At 29.9% G+C, this 22,184-nt stretch overlaps 2 protein-coding genes and 1 non-coding gene across 4 annotated transcripts in view; 2 read left to right on the forward strand and 1 right to left on the reverse strand.

Annotated features, from left to right (window-relative positions):
- LOC107904223 (uncharacterized) overlaps positions 1–1,769 on the forward strand; it is a 28,864-nt gene extending 27,095 nt beyond the window's left edge. Inside the window, exons 7-11 of the transcript XR_005925732.1 lie at positions 206–306; positions 425–599; positions 865–1,035; positions 1,115–1,215; positions 1,300–1,769. This is a non-coding gene — a transcript (uncharacterized protein). The remainder of the gene's footprint in view (positions 1–205; positions 307–424; positions 600–864; positions 1,036–1,114; positions 1,216–1,299) is intronic.
- Positions 1,770–3,560: 1,791 nt separating this feature from the next.
- On the forward strand, positions 3,561–6,445 carry LOC121228194 (transcription factor PIF1). 2 transcript variants are annotated; one of them, XR_005925733.1, is made up of 6 exons: positions 3,561–3,918; positions 3,993–4,091; positions 4,195–4,260; positions 4,956–5,021; positions 5,106–5,447; positions 6,158–6,445. XR_005925733.1 is itself a non-coding variant. In XM_041111464.1 (5 exons), exons 1-5 carry the CDS (start codon positions 3,610–3,612, stop codon positions 5,391–5,393), a joined length of 828 nt encoding a protein of 275 aa, XP_040967398.1. In that variant the 5' UTR covers positions 3,587–3,609; the 3' UTR covers positions 5,394–5,697. The 2 variants fall into 2 exon arrangements, 1 of the variants encoding a protein (XP_040967398.1); XM_041111464.1 differs by lacking the exon at positions 6,158–6,445 and having other exon boundaries at positions 3,587–3,918; positions 5,106–5,697.
- Positions 6,446–12,132: 5,687 nt separating this feature from the next.
- LOC107898115 (glycosyltransferase BC10) lies at positions 12,133–20,464 on the reverse strand. Its single transcript, XM_016823657.2, has 2 exons — positions 19,597–20,464; positions 12,133–12,879 (listed from the first exon to the last, which is right to left on the reverse strand). Exons 1-2 carry the CDS (start codon positions 20,308–20,310, stop codon positions 12,235–12,237), a joined length of 1,359 nt encoding a protein of 452 aa, XP_016679146.2. The 5' UTR covers positions 20,311–20,464; the 3' UTR covers positions 12,133–12,234.
- Between the last annotated feature and the right edge of the window lie 1,720 nt (positions 20,465–22,184).

A 22,184-nucleotide genomic window follows, 5' to 3' on the forward strand; every position in this document is an offset into this window, starting at 1 on the left:
ATGGGTCAAATATATTTTTAGTATCATAGAATGTTGCTATTGTTAAATTTAACTTAGGGGGCATGTATTTAAAATTTGATTCTATTTGAATCAAAATCATTTTCTAGTATTAGTTTTTAATGTGCTTCTCTTTATATTGTACTTTCTTTTTCTCGTGTCAATAAAAATAACCATTGGTTTTGTGTGTTATATATCTTCTTGGAAGGTTTTGAAGGAAGGGAACCTGAACTCAAGGCTGTTGTTACATTGGCGTCATCACTTGATTACACATCTTCAAGTTCGACACTCAAATTACTCTTACCTCTTGTAAGTTGGTGAACCAGTGTTAATTGCCATTTATGATGATGTGATTTTGGTAACTACCTACTTAAAAGCTTGATACAAATTGGTTTGAGAAACTAATATCATGGCACTTGATATGCAGGCAGATCCTGCACAGGCTCTTAATGTACCTGTTGTTCCATTAGGGGCAATGTTGGCAGCTGCATATCCTCTATCTTCTCGGCCTCCTTATGTCTTGGCTTGGCTTAATAATCTAATATCAGCAGAGGACATGATGCATCCGGAGTTGCTTAAAAAGCTTGTCTTAAACAACTTCTGTAAGTATGGGTATATTTTCTTCACATGATGCGAAATGCCACAGCTTTTCTTATTTGAATCTAAAGCTTCACTGTTTCTATGTAAATGACATCCGGGTAGCCAATGATGAATTACACACAAAGTCCTTATACACAAAACCGGTTTTCTGCTATTATGACTTGATATCTGTTACCGATTTTCTGGCTTGATGGGAGTTGTCTATGATGTGATCCCTAGTGCTCTACTCTGGGTTTATCAAGTTTTTTTTCCTTTAATGATTCTCAGGTACTATACCAGCTAAACTTCTTCTGCAGCTCACGTCAGCATTTCGAGAACGGGGATTATGTGATAGGAGTGGTAAATTTTTCTTCAAGGATCATCTACATAAAAGCAATGTACCTGTCCTGGCTATTGCAGGAGATCAAGATCTAATTTGCCCACCTGAAGCTGTAGAAGGTAAATAATGCACATAATTCTCTCATATTATATGGTTTTCCTACGTATTTACATTTTTACTTGTTATCCTTTGGATCAGAAACCGTGAAGCTTCTTCCGCGGAACTTGGTCACCTATAAAATATTCGGAGAACATCAGGGTCCACATTATGCTCATTACGATCTTGTGGGAGGACGACTGGTAAGCATTGCTAACAGGAAAATGTACACTGAAACGCCCTTTGATCATTATTCTTCTTCTGTTTCTAAAATTGTTCAAACACAGGCTGTGGAGCAAGTTTACCCATGTATAATCCAGTTTCTTAGTCAACATGACGATTGAACATGATGATATCTGGGCCAATAAACATCGCTACAAAAAGATATAGTAAAGAAACACTAGTTCATTTAGCCGATAGGCAACCTAATGTACCCATTTCTTGGTAATGGTGGCAGCATGGAGTATGCTTATATTATTGCCATGCTCGACGCAGTTAATCTGACTCATCACTTTTGGTCGAGATGCATTCGGAGTTGAAACAAAGGAAGTATGAAGGACCTTCAAGTTTGGATGAATCGACATTGACCTCATCTTTTTTTTTTTTAAGCTGTGAATTATAAATATTTTCCAATATTTACTAGATAAATTACATCATATATAAATACAAAAGGAGTATAGTGTAATATATAAAAAATGGGTCGGGTTGGATTCTGATATTATTTTTATATCTTGAATTTCAAGGTTTATGAGTTAAATTATTTTGTTCAGATTCATTTTTGATGATTAAAATTATTATTCAAAATATTTTGATACATCAAGTTGACTTTTAGACATAATTTATATGTATAAAATTTTACATATCACAATCTAAAATGATAATTATGGTTTATTGTTTACAAGTTAGAAAGAATTATAAATTCTGAAAGTTGAAGTTTATAATTTTAGAAGTTACGTTAAAAGTCTTGGTTTTATCAAATTATTCTTAAAAATTTTATACAACAATAATAAAATTAGACTACGGTAAAAAATGTAACAGATCTATAAAAATCATTAAAAAGCTAAATGTAATTCTAATTGAAATGGTAAAATTAAGGTGAGGAGTAGATTTGATCATGTGCTGAGCCATTTGTTCAAGTTTGGAGTCCGTCTAAAAAATGTAAGGGTTTGAAAAAATATAAGTTCAAAAAATGAATTCGGACGTTTATAAATGGAGCAAGTCTTGGGTAAAATTTTTGTCCCTGGGCCCGACTTGAATTTGTCTAATTTTTTTCTTGATGTTATTTATTTTATTTTATTTTACCATTTTACTATTATATTATTATTATTTTATTGTTATTATTTGGATATTATATAGTTTTTGTTTTATTGTTAATTGTGTTACTATTTTAGAGCCATTTATTTGTTAAATTACAACTATCGTAATGTTATTCAAGTATAATTTTTTTTAATATATTTTTAATTTGCTAGAAAATATTTATTTTAATATAGTGTATTTGATGTGTTATATTTTTTAAATTTATTCTTATAAAAAAATAAATATTAGAAAAAATTAATACAATCGGGTTGGGCCGAGCTTGGGTTTAGTTTTTTTTATCTAGATCTGGATTAGACAAAATTTTACACTTATTTTTTAGGCTGGACCTAAAAACAAACTTAAAATTTTATATTAATTCAATCCATGATCAAATCTAGTAAAGAACAAGATAATTGTGGTAAATATTTACTTTGCTTTATATTTTTATTTTCAATTCTGGTTTGTATTTATGGTATGAGTTGAATGATAATAACTTAACTGATGAAAATACTTAAAAACTTGAAGATTAAGATAAGGGTAATCATATGATATCCTGTGAAGTTTACAAAAAAAGCTATTACTTCCTGAAAAAAAATTTTCATTTTCTTAAAAACCATTCGAGAAATTTTAAATAAATTAACTATTCAAATAATAAAGTTAAATTAATTATTTAAATAATTTTATTGTTCGAACCTACATAGAATAGTGTCTTACAAAAATTTTAACCATCATTTTATTCAAATTAAAATGCAAAATTATAATATAATATTAATTTTCATTCACGTTAATAAGAAAAAGTGAACGCAACATGAAACAATTTCGAATATAATTGAATAATTATAAGTATATTTAACCTTTTTTTTTTATATGGAACAGAAGGGGACAATTTTCATTCCTTCCACTCAATTGCCATATAAAATTGAAATGACCTTTGATCTGGTCCCTTAAGTGTCTCAAAGGACAAAGCATGCTATGCTACTCTCCTTCTGAGTCACACTGACTGCATACTGCACTTCGGTAATGCTGCTGCCATATAGCAGCCTGCCAAAACCCCATCAACTGTACCATTATCTGAACATTCTGATTTCCAAAATACCATCCAAAATTTCACAAAAAAGGACCATCCCAACTCTTCTATTGGTGCTAAATTTTAATACACCAAAGAAAGGTCAGACTGAACCCCCCCCCAAAAAAAAAAAAACACACACAAATTATGTCCAAGTCTTGAGTTAAGTTGATTGTAGGACTGTGTATATAAGGCATAACATAAGTTCCCTCCATATTTCTATGTTGCTTTCACAATGGACCCTCAAACGTCTGTCTCTGATTTCATTTCCAATATTTCAGGCCACAAAGACGTGGGAGAGTCGTCTCAGAATCATGGGGATGAGGTGCTTCCTCATTCTTTAACCATTGCTGCGTTTGTAGGACAAGATGATTACTTTCAAAATGCTTTTGTTATGACTTCGAGTTTCCAGACTCACCCAATAAACCAGAACCCGCAAGGCATTGAATTTCCCGAGGAGATTTCACTCGAACCTGATTCAGGACAGTCCAACCAGAGGAAAAGAAAACTCTTTGAATTAGAAAACTCGAAATGTCTCCAACAAGTACGTTCATTTAAAGCTACTTTAAGTATTATATGTATAAATGTAGAGACTCATTTGTTTGAATTTGGTTTTAGGAGGTTGCAGGGGTGTCTCAAGGACTTGAGAGGAACCAAAATGAGCAGCAGCAGCCTAAACAAAAACGTCGTGGTAAATTGCATACGATTTCAGAGAGGGTGAGTTCAGTTCATGCAAATGGTAGTATAATCTTAATTTACTTGTCTTGAAATGGGATTTTCCGTTTCATGTCCGCCATTTCTTCTTTTTATCTCTGAACAGCGGCGCAGGGAGCGTATTAGAGGAAAGATTCAAGCTTTGCAAGAATTGATACCTAACTGTAACAAGGTCTCATTTTTTTCTTCATTTTTCCTTATTATCAATCAATCTCTGACACTATATTAATCAAGTATAATACTTGTTAATGACATGAGTTTAACCCTGACTTGTAAGTAACATTAGAGTAACGATCCCAACACTGGAATTCTTGAAATCCCTTCTTTGTTGCTGTATTCCTGCACCCTCTTTCTAATTCAGAAATTTTTTTGGTGTAAAGTCTTAAAAGTCTTAAAATTTATTTTTAAAGATGATTACATGAACCGAATTTGAAATTACTTAATTCGGAATTTAGATATGCATGCTCTATAGTCGTAATAGAATCCATGGCAGTCAGGGATGCAATATGTTTTTAGCCGTTTTATAGCAAAATTTGTGTTTCCTATGTTGTGGATATTTCACATGGAAGTTCAGAACTCATGACAGTAGTCATTCACATGTGTAGCAGAAAAACGTACAAAAACTAGATTTTGTCATGGAATTGATAAAGCCAATGTGATGGCTTTGTAATTTAGTGCTGCCACTTGCACCATGGTTTTTTTTTTAATGTCGAGGAAATGAAGTTAACTGTCAGAACTATTCCTTCCCCCCCCCCTACTTGTTTTACAGTACGTAAAAGAAATTTCTAACTAATCCAACATTTTGATTTGATTTATTTTTTAAAATTATCATCATTACCTCTATTTTTTGTGTATGCCAAATTTCAGTGGGACAAAGCTTCGATTCTGGACGATGCAATTAACTGTATTAAATCACTAAAAGTTCAAGTTGAAGTAATCTCTCTCCTCTTTCCCTTTCTACTTCAATTTTTTTTGCCAATATTTATTTCTTACTGCATTGTGTTCATCTGTTTTCAGATGATGTCAATGGCAAGAGGAGCTTTTTATCAAGTTCCATACATGTTACAAGCAGTAATGCACATGAGAGCAGGGATGGTTGGCATGTGTTTTTCATCTGGTCTTCCTACAATGCCAGCAGCATCTCCATTTTCAGAACCAGCAGACCTGCCACTAATGTCTGGAACTGGAACCAGAAATCTTGGCCTCCCACTTCTTCAAATGCCATTTTTTCATTCACAGTTACCACTACCAGCAGCTGCCACTCCAACAATGTTCCCAAATTATCTTACAGCTGTTGATACATAAAACATTGTATCCACCACTTCCATTGATTGCCAACAAATCCCAATTACCATTCAGGTTTGTTTTACTTCAATACCCTCATACCATGGAATTCTCTTTAATAAGAATCAGATTGTATTTTATCCCATTTACTAAAAAATGGGTAAATTACTCTTTACATATTAGATCAAAGAATAAACTGGTCCATTTTATAAATATTTCATCCATTTGTACTATTAAAAATTAGTGTGGGTAATAGAATAACAAAATAGCCTTATTTTTATGTATAGAGACCTATTTTTAACGATAGAAAAGGATAGAATTTTTAACAACAGACTAGTTTGCTCTTTGATTAATGTACAATAATTAGAGGTGGAGCCAAAAAATTTTGGGGGCAGAATTAAATTATATATTTTTATGTTAGTAAAAAATGTAATTTTACCAATTTTAATAACATATCTTTATCATTTTTAAAGGATTAAATCAATTTTTTTATCATCTTGGGGGAGCAAAGTGCAATTTTATTATTATTAATTTAAAATTTTATAAGTTATAAAGGGAGCTAAATGGAAATTTTTTTATTTTAGAGGGCTCGGGCCGGAACTCCTGCCAATTCACTAGGTTCGTCACTGAAAATGATTAATTTACTTTTTTTTTAAAAAAAAGATAAAATACAATTCAATACTACTACAAAAATTTCCATGGTAATTTTACCATTCCCTCTCTTCTTATCATATTAATAATTTTTATTATCAATCTCATTTATTTACTAATATTGCCTATCCCAGTCCCATGACAATAGTTTCCTCGGTGAAAATTATCTTGCCTCGTCATCGCCAGCAAAGCTTCCTTCTAGTTATCAGTAATCGAGAGCTTGCATGGCATCACAATGATGAATTGATTTCCCTTGTTGATTGATTGAAGAACAAAAGAAGAGATCCTGCAATGGAGCAGACTGAGTTACCACAATTCGTTTGTGGACATTGATTTGAGAATTGAGGGTCTATAATTTCTTGTATGGATATTAAATAAAAATGTTTGAGTTTGGATTCGGTAAATTTAGCAATTAAATTTCTGCGACTCATATTATTTGATTATCTAATTTAATAATTCTAATTTAAATATAATTAACATATAATATGAAGCTTAAATTTTAAAATCAATAGAAATAAATATACAATCTTTTTCTATTTTAATAATTTTATCGTAATCTATATGTAAATTATTTAAAATAGGAATATTATACTATTTTATGATAAAAATTTTGATCACTCCTTAAAATTTAGTAGGTAAAATTTTGAGATTAGTTATAGTTATTGAAGTTTGATGGAAATTATTTGACAAAAGACTAAAAAAATACTTCGAAAAAAAAACTAATTTTTGAGCAAATAAAAATAGAGACTAAAAAATATATTTTGATAAATATAGGGACTATTTTCATAATTTAATCAAACTAATTATTAGATGACATGGTAATGCCAAATACATGTTCGAAAACATGTGACATTGTCGTGTCATCCAAATGTTATTACAAAAATTAAATTAAAAGAACAATTATAATTTTGATGTATTAATTTTTTGAGAAGTTATATTTTATTTACCAAAATTTGAGTATTATAATGGGCATAATGCCAAATTACCTCTAATGTTTGGCTGAATTTTCATTTTAACCTTTTCTCTTTGAAATTCATACCGGTACAATGTCTAAATATTCTAGATCAAAATGATTTAAGCCCAAAAATGACACAAACTCAAATATCCAATTTAAATGAAAGTATTTAAAATGGCCAATTTGAAAAATTGAACTAACAAACACGAATGACATAAACTTAAAATAACTATAGAAAAATGATTAAATCAGAGTGATAATAGAGTTTGTACGCTTAAGCATGTTGCAACAACATGCATTGCATGCATTGAAGCTTTAACATGTTGTGATCTTTGAGTACCATTGATGCCTTATCTTGAAAATACAATAATCAGTCATATTTTAGAAATATGACTTTGATGCATGGGATACTATAAGAAAATTTTGGGTTAAATTATGATATTAATCTTGTACTTTACAAATATTGTAGATTTAGTCCTTAAACTTTAATTTGATTAATCTTAGTCCCTGTACTTTTTGATTTGGTCAATTTTAGTCATTTTACTTTTCGAGTTTTGAAATTTTAGTCTTGATCCAAATGGTAGCAGCTAGATTCATTCAATTTCTAGTTCTGTACTATGCATACGGTTGTAAATTTAGTATATATTCTCTAATTAGATCATTCTAAGATTTCTAAGCCCGAATACTTTTCGAAATTTGAAATTTCAGTCTTGACGCAAAAGATTATCGTTAATCTATATGACATTACACATATGATAATATATTTGACTCATTAAAATTTGGATGAATCTAACTATTATTGTTTGGCGAGGATTGAAATTTTAAAATTCGAAAAGCATAAGGATTAAAAATGATCAAATTAAAGTATAAAGACTAGATCCACAAGGAGTGATAGCAAAATTTAACCGATGATTTTGACTTATCAATGCTGAAATTTGTTAGAAAATGTTGAAATATTATTGTGAAAATTTTGTTACAGCAACATAAAGTCGTGGTTAGATCATTATGTATACATCCTCTGTTATTAAAAATCATTATGTATACACCCAACGACTTCGAGAATTGAAAATTCATTTTTAATTATATATTGAAACTCACTTTTGCTTAGTTCTTAAATATAGCGGTTTTTGGTAATCACTTAATTTAATTGTATAAAAGCGAGTTACGTCTGAATTAAACTTGGATATAGAGCCTTCTTTCGTTTCTTGACGGTGAAGTAAGATCAAGCTCATGAACTTATTATCCTAGATTGGAACAAGTTGATAGGATTCCCTTTTACGTCCCAAGGTCCCTCCCATGTGGCGACATGGGGGGCGTAAAAAGGAAAGAGAGGGATGAGGTTTCTCTTGCTTTTGGCATAGCGGGGCCCCAGCGGGAGGCCTGCACGACGGGCTATTAGCTCAGTGGTAGAGCATTACAGGTTCTGATCATATCTATTTTCTTTTAATACAATGCCTAGAACTACCCATAACCCCTCCCCAACCCATAAATAGGAAGATAATGCATTTCAACGTACTCAAATTTGTTAGACAAGACATGTTAGCGAACAAAATAAATTAAATATAAATAAACACATATAAAATAAAAGTAGAATAATTTATATTTAATTTATCAAATACAAAAAACAATCAAAATTAAAATCGAATAAAAGTTTAAATTAGAATGAAGAATAGAAATTTTACAAAACGTTGAGGCTTGTGAAACATAGTTTCTTTAAGACATATTCAGCTGCTCCTACGGTGCTTGGAGAAATGTTGGTCGAATGTCTCCCAGGGTACAATCACAACAGTATAAAAGTAGTAGCACCTCTACAACGATCAACGAAAGAATTTTGCCTTTTTCTATCACCGGAATGTTGTAAAAATATGTAAAGGCAAAAGAAGAATTTTGAAATCAGCAGAATTTCAGTATAAGAAAATCTTAGAATGTAAGTTTAATCCTACAGAAAATACAGTCTTTTATAAATATATAGGATGGTGAAAATTTTGGAAATAACCATAAAATCTGCTATTAAGGAGCCAAAAAATCAATTTGATTTAAAAAAATTAAATCAAATTGATTGAAATCAGATACTATCCATATATAAGAGGATTATGTCTGCTGAGGAAAAATATATTCGTATTGAGCTAAAATAGCCACAGACCCATTTGGGCCTGACATTTAGAGTCGCCCAGTCGTGGGATGCACCTCAACCCCGTCGAGTTAGAACTTGCATCCCTTCCTACGCGCGAGACAAAATTACAAGTTTAGTAATTTAACTATACTTCAAAAGAGTTCACATATATAAACACATCTCACATTTGGTATTTAACCAATGTGAGATCTAAGCCTTTACTTTTCCTCAACAATATTTCCAAGTGGCTTATTTTGAGTATCAATTTCTCATTCATCACTCAACCATTTTGAGCATATGATATACCGTTGTAAAGGTCTCATGGAGTAGAATATGAAACCATAATTAGATGATTCAAATCTCCACCTTTACTTATTGAGAATATGCCTCAAAGTTTCCATAAAATGTAATTTTTCCAATAGAATTCACGTCCTCCTGCATTGGTAACAATGTTCATGCCAATCGAGCTAAGACTCAATCGATAATTGTCTAAGTATATTATTAAAAAATTATTTTAACTATAATTTATAAATATTGTAGAAGCCCAATTTTGCCTGGGCCCAAACAAACCAAATCAAACCAAACAAAAAAAAGGTCCATTTACAAAATATCAGACCCAAGTTACAGGCCTAATGCACTACCCGATATGTTGCAAGCCCAAATGACCCAAATAACAAAAACCCTAGTGGCCCAAATAACCCATAAGCTAAACTAAATAGAAACCCTAGCCTCTTTTGCGCCGCACCCTTCCCACTTCAACACCATACCCTAGCTTCTACCATCGTTGTTTGCAAGAAAAAGGAAGAGCAGACAAACACGCAACAGAAACAATAGCAAATAGTAGATAAAAATAGAAAATAATATTGTAATTTGGCTATAAAAAGCCTACAAAAACTGACTGTAAAAGAGGAGTTTAAAAAAAACAGAAATCGAACGAAAAAAAATAAAGATCAAGTTTATAAAGGTAGCCTTTTTATTTTTATTTTTTTGATGTTTATTCTCGAAGTAAAATAAAAAATAATAAATAAAAAAGAAAATCATACTTGTCGTTTCATCTCTGAGCCACCGTTGGTGCCTCCTTCGATCCGAAAGGCTGTCGAGCCCTCTAGATTTCGGCCAAAGTCAGTGTGGAAGGTGTCGAAAACCAAAGGGTTTTCCTGTTTTGGGGGGGTTTCGGCTTTAGTCCGGTGTTTTTGACCCCGAATCAGAGTTCTATGTAAAAAAAGGGTTTTAAAATATTTTTTGGGCTATTTCCGGCCACCGTCACCGGTGATCGGCGGTCCACGGCGACCTTATGGCCTACATGAGAAAAAAAATAAGAGAAAGAATTTTTTTTTTAGAATGGGGTTAGAAGTGTTTTTTTTTTGTTCTTTTTATTTATTTATATAAGGGCCTATACGATGTCGTTTTGGGCTTAAGCATCAGATGCCAAAACGGCGTCATTTTGAAACGTGACCCAAAAACCGACTTGACTTGCCTTAGAATCCGTATGTTTTTTAAAAGGGGGGTCTATTTACACCTTTACACCTTTGGTCCTTCCGCTTTTATGGCCTGTTTCAATTTAGTCCTATTTCTTCTTTTTTTTTTAAAAAAAAATTTACCCTGTGATTTGGATTTTGTTTTGTTTCAGTCCATCATGAAATGGCACGTTCGTGGGACTGAGAATAATTTCCCTTCTAGTCCCCGTCCCTTTTTGCGCATTTTATTTTGGCCCTTCATTCTGCCCTTTCTTTTTTCTATTTTACAATCTATCCATTAATTTTGTCTAAATTGTGACTTAACCCTTATTTATTTAATTTCAACCCTTTATAGATCTTATATATATTATTTTATTTATTTATTTATTATCTTTTACTCTTTTTGTATATTTAAAGATTATAATGCTTATATTTTCTGTATTTATGCACTTCTTGTTTATCATCGTTCTTATTACTATTATTTATTTATTCATCCATTTATTTATTATTTACTTTTTTTTATATTTAAAAATAAGATTGTTACATTTTTCTATTTGTACATTTTTACTCATTTATTATTATTGTTATTATATTATTTTTTATCTTATTTTTACTACATTTTTATTTCTTTTATTTTTATTACTTTATTTATCTTGTTACCAATGTCATGAATTAATATTCTTATTAGTGTTATAATTATATTGATTTTATTATAGCATTCTTTTATTTATTATTTATCATTCTAGTGTTCTACCCATGTAGCTACTTCACATTACTTCGTTATCATTATATCATACGCTATATTTAAACATATTTTTGTTTTTGTTTTCATATCATGCCTGAATAAATTAAATGCATATCACCTTATGTGTTACATTCATTTTTTTCACGCGATGCATAAAAAAGGAAAATTTTTAAATAGGGGCAAATGTTTATTATTTTGGAATTAGAAAATTCGTATTTCTAACTTACGGAATATGACCTCCTTCTAAAACCTAGATAGTCGAATATTTACTTTAAAATAAAAAATGAAATTTAAGTAATGATCAATGGCGTTCATTTTTGTTCTCGAAGATCTAAGGCATTGTGTCCAACTTATGAGACATGATCCTTTCTTCTCGATTAACTTGAAATAAACCCCTTTTTGTGAAAATTAATTTAGTTAAGTAATGTCTTAATAAAGGATCGTATTTTAAAATCTCTTCAAATTTTCAATTTTCGACACTAAAGACGTTGAGTAATCAATTAGGTACCAATTTTGGGCATAACGAGGGTGTTAATCCTTTCTTGTGCGTAATTGACTCCCAAACCCATTTTTTGGATTTTTGTAGACCGAAAATTATTGTTTTAATAAATCAAACATCTTATTAAAACGATCAAATTACGAGGTGACTCGATTACACTTCCTAAAAGTGATTGGTAGCGACTCCCATTTTCATTTTAAAATAAAAAGTCGATTTAAAAAAAAAGGTTTCGACAAATATAATTGACTTAAAACGTGAAAATGTGAAATTAAGAAAAACATGAAATAAAAAAGTGGAAAAGAGTTAAATTTGATAAAATCTAAATCCTTAAAAGCCCAAATGAATGAACATATTGTATAGTTTTAGTAAGTACGGAAAATCTGTTGGTTACAAAATGAAATAATGAGCTTAGACTAATACATGTACGGTGTACCCAGGAAGATTATTTATTGAAATACATGACCTTCGGTGCAAATGTCAACAACCTAATCAAAGAATCAGTGGAGAACTTTCTGGGAAACAAATAACAGATATTTCTGCTCTGCCCATTATACTCACATTGGCTTCCATGTCTCAAAGCCTTCAAAAATTCAACGGTTACCAATGGTCTTAAGTAGGTTACAGGGTGAATGCCAGCTCTGGACCAATCAACCCAGGTCAAAGTTCTATTGGAATTCTTGGGCGTAAACTTCATGGTCACAAAGGTTGGCAAGTAATGTTCATCGGAATAGCAAGCGTTGGTGCAGTAGCTTTGGAAGAGTGGAAAATAGAATTGGTCAGAAACAACTTCCAAGGCCAGTTCCCTATCCATCTCGAACCATTGGGAGCCTTTTCTCCATTCATCAATTGTGATATGAGGGCTCATTTTCTCGTTGTATCGCCCACGCCCAACCGGGGAGTGTTTATCATATGCTTCTATGTAACTCTGGGTAGAGTTCATGAGGTAAGCGTAGATTGTGGAGAAGTTAAACAGTGGAATGCATGCTTCTGACAGAAGAACAAATCTTTGGTTTGAGAAATCCATCAACGCATTGGCCAGAAGCCGGCGCTCCGCTTCTATCATATTTACATGTCCCCATCTCACTTGCTGCATCATCATATAAGTAGCCATTCAGACTTGTTTAAATTTTATTGAACTTCAACAATCTTAGATTACCTATTTAGATATAGCACTTTATAAATAAATAAATAATAACTATCAAATATCACACATTAATGCAAATAATTCAAATCACCAAGTGATTAAGAGGTATGTGTTGGCATATTCATGCTAATTATATTCTTAATAATCTTTATTGTATAACTCACATAATAATAATAATATGTTCAACCCTCAATGTTTATATTTTTTTGTTAATTTGATTCCTATTCTCTTTTTTATTCAAATTTGGCCATTTACCTTTCAAAAAAGAATAAAATTATTTTTTTAATGAAAATGCTGACTAAAATAATAATTTTTTTAATGTAGTTAGTGCGGCAATCCACGTGTACTTCATGTTGGCATGAGCATAATACTATTTGTCTTATATGTCATGTCAACAAATAATTTAAAAATAATTATAAAAAGTTCATAATTTTTTTTAAAAAAAAAACATAAAGTACACATGAATTGTCATGCAGATTGCCAAGTTTAAAAGTTCAACATTTTAATCAGTATTTACATTAAAAAAATCATTTCGACTCTTTTTTAAAAGGTTTATGATAAAATTTAATTTTTTTAAAAGGTTGGAAGTCAAATTGAATTAAAAAAAAAGAAGTAAGGATCAAATTTATTTTCTTCAAAAACTTATTGTTTTATTTATTATATTATATAGAGTTCAAATCTCTAAATTAATTTTAATTTGATTTAAATCTTAGTAAATAAAATTATATTTATTTGCTTAAATTTCTTTATAGTAGTAAAGATTATTTGTTATTAATTTTTTTCTTACCAATCTAATTGAGTTTTTAAATTGAATTTTATTTTATTTTAATGGTTTGAATCTCTTCAAATATTAATTGCCTATAATATATAGTGATTCAAAGTTGTGTGAATATAAAAAAATAACAAACAATAATTTCGATATAAAATGTTTCGATTGATTTTAAATAAAAGAATATTATAAAATTCATATTGTAAGTATTTTCTTTCTTTATACAATAAAAACATTAAAATTTCAAATTTAATATTTTAAATTTTATTCATTTGATGTTATAGGTCCTTTCTTCGGGGTGTTTAGTTTAAGAAATCTCACATTCTCAATGGTAATGTAAAATTTAAGAATGAATTTCCCCATTTAGATTGTAAGGTTACTTACATTTCCAATAATGTCAAGATTCTGGATAAAACTTAATCAAATTATTACCTAAGATTCCCGAACAATATTACTTTTTCTATAAATTTTATCCTTCATTATTTTTTTATCATTTTACCCTTACATCATAGGTTTATCTACCTTAACTAATATATGCAACGTAATTATTTTTAAGTATAGGTTCAGAGGATGCCGAATTTTGGGATTAAATTTTGAAGGGTTAAGTAAAAATTTTAAGAGTTTAACGAGAGTTTTTTAAAAAATTGGGGTCTAATTAAATTTTTGTGAAATTAATGAGAAACTTTAAATATTTTAAGTGAATTTAATTAATTTTTTTAAAAAAAAGAAAATGTATAATGAGAATTTCAAAAATTTTAAAGCGTCTAATTAAAATTTTCTAAAAATTTCAAAGAAAAAATCATAATTTCTCATTTTTAAGCCTTAGGCCCTTTAAGCTGAAGGTGTTCATGGACTAGGTCCAACCAAAATTTTAGGCCCATTTACTAGGTTTAGGCCCGACTTGAGAAAATACTAAAATTCGGGCTCACTCTTACCCGCCCGTATTAATTTATTATATTATTTATTATATATTTTTTAAAAATATATATCATACATTAAAAATACTAAAAATATTAAAATAAATGTTTCTCAACGAATTGAAAATAAATTTTAAAAAATATGTATACTTAAATAATAGTAAGATAGATGCAACTTAATAAGTAAATGCCTATAAAATAGTAATAAAATTAACAATAAAACAAGAGTTAGACAATATCCAAACAATAATAATAAAATAGTAGCAATATAATGTGTAATAATAGCAAAATAGTGAAAAGAACAACAAGAAAATAGTAACAAAACAATAAAAAACAGCAAGAAAATAGTAAAAAAAATAGTTTTTTTTTTGCATATTGGGCCAGGCTTAGGTTAAAAAAGTCTTACTCGAGACTCGGTTTATTTTTTAAATGGGATTTTTTTTACCTAAATTTATTTTTAAGGTCTATATTTTTACCCAAATCCTCTCATTTTTCAAATAGGTTTCAGATCAGACCAGGTCTACTTTAAATGATCCACCTCTGAATTTAGATTTAGATTAAAATATTTGTAACTCATTTCCTTATTTGTTAAATGTAATTCATTACTTATTCTCATTTTTTTTCCCTTTTTTAATTTTTTACCAAATGAAAATTTAATAACTAATTTATTTGCATCATAGGATGTTACGTGCAATTTCTTAAATATTTTGCTTTGATTATAAAATACAATTTCATTTTGATATTTATTGACCAATATGAATTATAGTACAAAAAGAAAAATCAAGGCAAAGTTAGAATTTATTTGTATTTAAGATATTAAACTCATTTTCTTTACGACATAATCTCTGGCAATCTTTTATTATTATTATTATTATTATTATTATTATTATTATTATTATTATTGAAAGCACCTTTATTATTATTAAGAAAAATTAACAATGTATGTTATATTATATTATATTAATTATTATAAGAGAGTTTTTCATTATTAATTATTTATTAGTTAAAAAATTATCATTTTGTATATTATTATTATTATTATTATTATCATTTTTTTATATTTTAATAGTTAACTTTCTTTAATAATTTTTTATCTTTATTTATAATTAAAGGTAATTTAGTACAATATGTTTACAATCTATCAATCAAGTAATAAAATCTTACCTTGTAGTCAAATGAACCAAATAGGGTAATCTAACATACTAAGAAATGTGGCAAGTAATCTTACATTCCAATAATTCTACTCTAAGAAATCATCTTTGAATCATACATTTTAGGGGGCGTTTGGTTCACCGAATATAACATTGCAGCCAGTAATATTACATTTCGAAATGAGATTACGGTTGGATTTCAACATTTCGACCATCTAGTAATCTCACATTACGACCATCCCGTAATAGAGGGTGTAATCTCTTTACAACCCATTCCTTGGATAATCTTAGATTACGGGTATAATCATAAATTTTTGACCAATTTACCTTTTATTTTTATTATTCTAATTAATTTAGGCATTGTTCTTAATTAAAGTTTAAGACTATAAAAAAATATATTATTTTTCTTAATAATGAATCAGCAAATATCATACATTACAATTATAATTAATATATTTTATTTAATGATTTATTTATTAATATATTAAGTATGGTTATATCTATAATTATGATTGGTGTTGCAATCACTCTTCATGAATTATTATAAATATGATTTATAAATTTATTTCAACACAACATATTTTATTATTAACATATAAATTGTAATAAAAAGTAAGCATTGTAATAATTTATCATAATTTTATGAAAATTGAGACTAAAAAATATTGAAGGAACTAAACTTATTAAAAAACAAATTATATAACAAAGATAATTGAGTAAAATGTACTTCTAAATAACCTTACATCCCGTCAATCAAACATTTGAATTCTACATTCTAACCAAATGAACCAAATAAGGTAATCTCACAATCTACCTATAATGTTACATCCACGTAATCTTATTACCAAATGCTTCATTAATTATTTTTTACTTTGTAGTATTATTTACAGATTTTATGAAAATATTATTTGTATAGCTATAAAAATTATTAAAAAAAACAATACCATAACTTCGTTTAATTCAATAAATCTAAGTTATGTAATTAAATATACAAATTAGGCAAAGCACCGACCACACATTTTGGGAATCAGTTACCCAAGCATCTTTTCCCCTAAAGGCAATATTATTAGACCTACTTATATGGTTGAAAATCTTCGTACTGCAAATTTTGTGTAAGACAATTTATTATTAAAAATATGAAAATAGTGTTGTATGATAAATTATGAATTTATACTCTAATTTTCTTTAAACTTAATTTATTTTTATTATAAATGATTTTTTGGAAATATAAATATATATTTTAAATTTTATTATATTTAAGTAGTATGCACAAGTTTAAAACTAATTTACTTTTGCTTTTAAATAATTCTAAAATTTAAACATATATTGTTGGGAATCGACCCGATTAAGCAACAAACAGATAAAAATAATGGAAGAAATTGAGAAATTGAACACACAAATTTAACGTGAAAAAAACCCCTCTAAAGAGGATAAAAATCACAAGTAAAGATAATTTTACTATAATGGCAAAAGATCGAAGAGTACAAAAGATAGAGATAAAAATTAAACCCTAAAACCCTAAAAACAAAGAACCCTCAAAACGTAAATACAAAATTTTCTAAAAGTGTTATGAGTTCTAATCTCTAATGGGTGTGTTTTCTAAGGTTGTAAAAGAGTCTATTTATAGGCTATATTTATAGGTCAAATAATAATGAAACCGATCAGAGTTTGATTGAAACAAATAAATAGAGTTCAACTGGAAGATTATTTTTCAAATTTGACTAAAATAGGAGTCATACTTAACAAATCTCCACCTTGACTCATATTTCCACAACGCCATCTTTGCCAAAGCCTGCCACAGGCCTATCTTGAACTATGCATGGAATTAACTAAGTTGAATCTGTGCTTAGAAACGGGAAGACTTCTAGCCTTCAACTTGTACATTACCAAATCAAAACTAACCCGAGTCTAATTATCACGAACATATTGCCCTAACTTTTCAAAACCTGCATCCAAAAGAGAACCTCTTCAACGAAACAGTCATACATTTTTCCCTCCTATGACCAAGTTGCCTCTGCTTCAAACGAGTTGACTTTGACTTCATAACAGACAAGGACGTTTGATTTCACTGATCACTGTAGAACCTTCAGAATATAAAGACTGAAAGTCCTTTTATCTTTTAATAAAACAAGAGCTCCACGAGATACCTTAATGTCGCTCGACTTGATGTTGATTCTGCATCCTTTCAAGTCTAAAATACTTAAGGAGATGAGATTCTTTCGTAAATCAGGTACATACCTGACATCTGAGAGTGTCCTAATCGTCCCATCGTACATCCTAATTTTAACAGTACTAATACCAATTACCTTACTGGATGAATTGTTTCTCATGCGTACAACTCCATCTTCAACTGAACTATATGTGTAGAACCATTCTCTATTAGGACAGATGTGGAAAAAAATCCTGAAACTAGGATTCACTCGGTCGTAAGCTTGGAGTTATCGTTCGTTGACACTAACAATAAATCATAATCACTTTCGTTGGCCAAATTAGCATCAGCTACATCTTTCTCATTACTCTCAACAGCTCTTTTATTTCACAGTTTATAACAATCTGCTTTGATGTGACCTAACTTTTTACAATAGCGACATATTTTGTCTCGCTTCTTTGATGCTACTAAAACAGAAGCTTGTCTATCTGCCTTGCCATCCAAACCAAACTTATTGTCAAGTTTGTCTCTACACAACAAATGACCCTTCACATCTTCGAACAAGAGTTTGCCTCTGCCATAAATTAGAGTCTCCTTGAAAGACTTGTATGAATGGGGTAAAGAGCACAATAATAACATAGCCTGATCTTCATCGTTAATTTGAACCTCAATGTTCTTTAAATCATTTAAAAGAGTAATGAATTGACTGATGTGATATCTAAGAAGATCACCTTCGTTCATGCGAAACGTAAATAGACAACGTTTCAACATTAAATGGTTAGCTAGAGATTTAGTCGTATAAAGAGTTTTTAACCTTTTCCACAAGGCGGATGAGGTATTCTCCATCAATACCTCCTGCAATACCGTATTCGTGAGGCACGACTGGATTGCAGACAAGGCCTTTTCATCAAGCTCTTCTCATTCTGTTTGATTTAGATTCTCAGGCTTTTTCTCAGTAATAACATTTTTCAGTCCGATTTGAACTAGAATTACCATCATTCAAACTTGCCACATATTGAAATTTGTGACACCGTCAAACTTCTCAATTTCAAACCTTATTGCTGCTATCTCTTAACGAACTGATCTACGAAAATTGAACTAGCTCTTATACCACTTGTTGGGGACCGACCCGATTAAGTAACGAACAAGTAAAAATACGGAAGAAATTGAGAAATTGAACACACAAATTTAACATGCAAAAACCCCTTCAAAGAGGATAAAAAAACTATGAGCAAAAATAATTTTACTATAATGACAAAAGAACGAATAGTACAAAAGATGGAGATAAAAATTAAACCTTGAAAATCCAAAAAAAAAAGAACCCTCAAAACGTAAACACAAAATTCTCTAAAAATGTTATGAGTTCTAATCTCTAATGAGTGTGTTTTCTAAAGTTGTAAAGAGTATATTTATATGCTAAATTTATAGGTCAAATAATAAAATAATCTGAACTAATCAGAGTTTGATTTGAAACAAATAAACATAGTTTAACTGAAAGATTATTTCTCAAATTTGACTGAAATAGAAGTCATACTCAACATATATTATAGCTTGATGGTGAAGGATTTTACAGTTCAGGTGTAACTTAAATTCGAGTTGTACTTAATCGTATTATCCATTATCAAATTCAACAATTAAAAAGAAAAAGTGAGATGGAAAATTCAAAAGGCTAACCTTGCTGGGAATTCTTCTGCCATAAAACACAGAACCTTGAGGCTCTGCTGCCTTTGACAGATTAAAAGAAGGATTGGAGTGGATGTAGATGGAATACATCCCTTTGTACCCTTTGAAGAATTTCTCCCACAACGGAGCCAATGAAACATGCCCTTTTGTCAAAAACAAGAAAGCCACTTTAGGAACTCGATTGAAAGGATATTGAGCAATTCGGGGAATCATTGAAGCCCTCCATAGAAGCTGTGGATCATCCATCCCATGCATTGCTTCTGGTGGCTCCAGAAAATCATTTAATCCATACTGAGCTCTATCATCTGATATTGTTTCAACAGGCGAATCAGATGGTTGCTGAGGTGCCATTGCCAACGACGGTGATGATGATCTAGAGGTCAAAGAAAGCTGGGTATGTAGATCCAGGGAAATGTTTTTGAGGTGAAAACTGAGAATGACACCAACAGTAAGACCACAACCGAAGAGGAGGAAATAAGATATGAAATTGAAGACGTGCCATTTTGCATTAAATAGCTTGGACAAAGTGGTAGATTGATTGTTGTTGTTGGTGTCATCACCGGGGCCTCTCATTTTGTTTAAAGAGGGAGTTAGTTTGAGAAAGAGATCCAGATACCTTCTTACGTTTGAGAAAACTCGAACCCTTGTGCCCATGAAAACTGAATCAGGTGCCTTCTTCTGTAGCTTCGCCGCACGGTCAGCCATAGCTAAGGTCCTTTGGTTGGCTTTTGATCTCAACCAACAGGAGAAGGAAGAAGAAAGAAATCAGAGAGAAGGCAAAGAGAGAATGTATGCTGCAGGGAGCAGATATGGCGGTTCGTAGATTGATTGTCAGCCACCGTTTTTGGTATACTCATTAACTTTGAACTATTACAAATATGCCATTTAAGGCCTTAACTAATATTAGTTTCTCAATTTCTACACCTCAGGAAATAGCGATTGGAATTTCCAAACTCTATATTATATATTATATTACAAGTTACAAAACAATTTTATTTGGAGGTATAAAATTGTGATAATTCATTATTATTAACTATTTTTAGTATGAATCATATATATATAATATTATAAAATTTTATCTAAAATTAGAAATTTTTAGCATTGTTACTCTGATTTTTATAATTATAATGTCTTTAAATAGTCTATTCTCATTAAAATGTTTATGTGAATTTTAAAAATTGTTAACAATATTAAATTAAATTCAAGTTAATTACAATGTCATTTTTTCTGTTACATGAATACTAAGTGAATATTTTTTTTAATTTCAAAATATCATGCCAATAAATTTAACGGAAGTTTAACGATGTTTAGGAATGAACCTAAAATTTTAAATTAAAAAAGTAAAGGGACTAAATTCTCAAAATTAAAAATATGAATATTAAATTTCAAATATAAGAATAATACAAAAACTTTGAACAGATTGTAATGTTTAAATTTTTACTCTATAGTTTAATAAAAAAACAAATAATTAACTGAACACGAATTTTGAACCATATTAGTATTTATGGTTTTGCTTATTCATATATATCTAAAATATATATATATTATTAATGGAGTGAATATGTAGATATAAAATAAAAAACATAAATTTATGATTTACTTGCAAATTATATCAAGAAAAAGATTCTACTCCTGTATACAAATAAAAAAACTTTTGTTGCAACATCAATACATGGTCTCCACTTTTTAAGTTTGTGGTTTTTCAATCGGTTTGAATATTCATTATTGCTATTCTTTTAGTTATATCTAACAGGCCGATTGAAGTAGTTCTCACGTATTCAGTGTTGCTATGTTACATATTTTTAAACAAAGAATATCCAGAGTTGATAGTTGTTTGACAATCACTACAAAAGACCAAGTTGTAGATGAAGATGAGCCAAGCTAAGTTGTCTAAGCAGATAAATGAACAACTAAAGATGATGTTTAAGACTATGAAATCAGGTTTCAAAAACAAATACAATTTCGCTTGGATTTAGAAATTTCTCAATGGGATCTAAACAAGATATTCTTTAATGCCGACAAATTGGTTGGGAGCTTATCAATTAAATTATACTTCAAAAATTGGTAATTTGTTCCAGGCATGAAAGCTTCAGCAGCAAATTCTTTAAGAATGTCTTTTATGACCATGGTTGCTACATTCAACCTTTTCATAAAGCCCCTTAAAAGTTCATCCTCACGCTGCTTGATGGACATGAAGTAGGCAGGAGATTACTTCAATGTCTTATTCGCCAATAACCAGATTATAAACAGGTCAGCTAATTGCTCGAAACTCATGATAGAAAACTGTGGCAATTGCAAATATCACACCTAAGTTCAGTCCTTCAATTTTGAGAAATTTAAACGTGGGAAAAATATGATGTTGCAATATTATCTTAGCTTAGGACATATTTTTATACTTCTTCACTAATCCAAAGAATTCTAACTTTTGAAAATCCTTAAGTGTTTCTCTAACTTTTCTATTTTTTACTCCAAGGTATTTTGATTAAGAAAACTATAACTATTGTAGCACCCCAAACCCGGCCCAGACGTTATGGTCGGATCCGACATGCCACATCGAAGCATTCAAAACATTTTCGATT

The sequence above is a fragment of the Gossypium hirsutum genome, chromosome A04, assembly GCF_007990345.1.
Source record: "Gossypium hirsutum isolate 1008001.06 chromosome A04, Gossypium_hirsutum_v2.1, whole genome shotgun sequence".
In the NCBI taxonomy this organism is placed as follows: domain Eukaryota; kingdom Viridiplantae; phylum Streptophyta; class Magnoliopsida; order Malvales; family Malvaceae; genus Gossypium; species Gossypium hirsutum.

Bases quoted from the DNA above. Each gene is read 5' to 3' on its own strand.
- LOC121228194 (XM_041111464.1), top strand. From the start codon at position 3,610: ATGGACCCTCAAACGTCTGTCTCTGATTTCATTTCCAATATTTCAGGC. The intron at 3,919-3,992 runs GTACGTTCATTT...ATTTGGTTTTAG, and splicing joins ACTCGAAATGTCTCCAACAA to GAGGTTGCAGGGGTGTCTCA. The intron at 4,261-4,955 runs GTCTCATTTTTT...GCCAAATTTCAG, and splicing joins TGATACCTAACTGTAACAAG to TGGGACAAAGCTTCGATTCT.
- LOC107898115 (XM_016823657.2), bottom strand. From the start codon at position 20,310: ATGGCTGACCGTGCGGCGAAGCTACAGAAGAAGGCACCTGATTCAGTT. The intron at 12,880-19,596 runs GTTAGCCTTTTG...ATGATGATGCAG, and splicing joins GCAGAAGAATTCCCAGCAAG to CAAGTGAGATGGGGACATGT.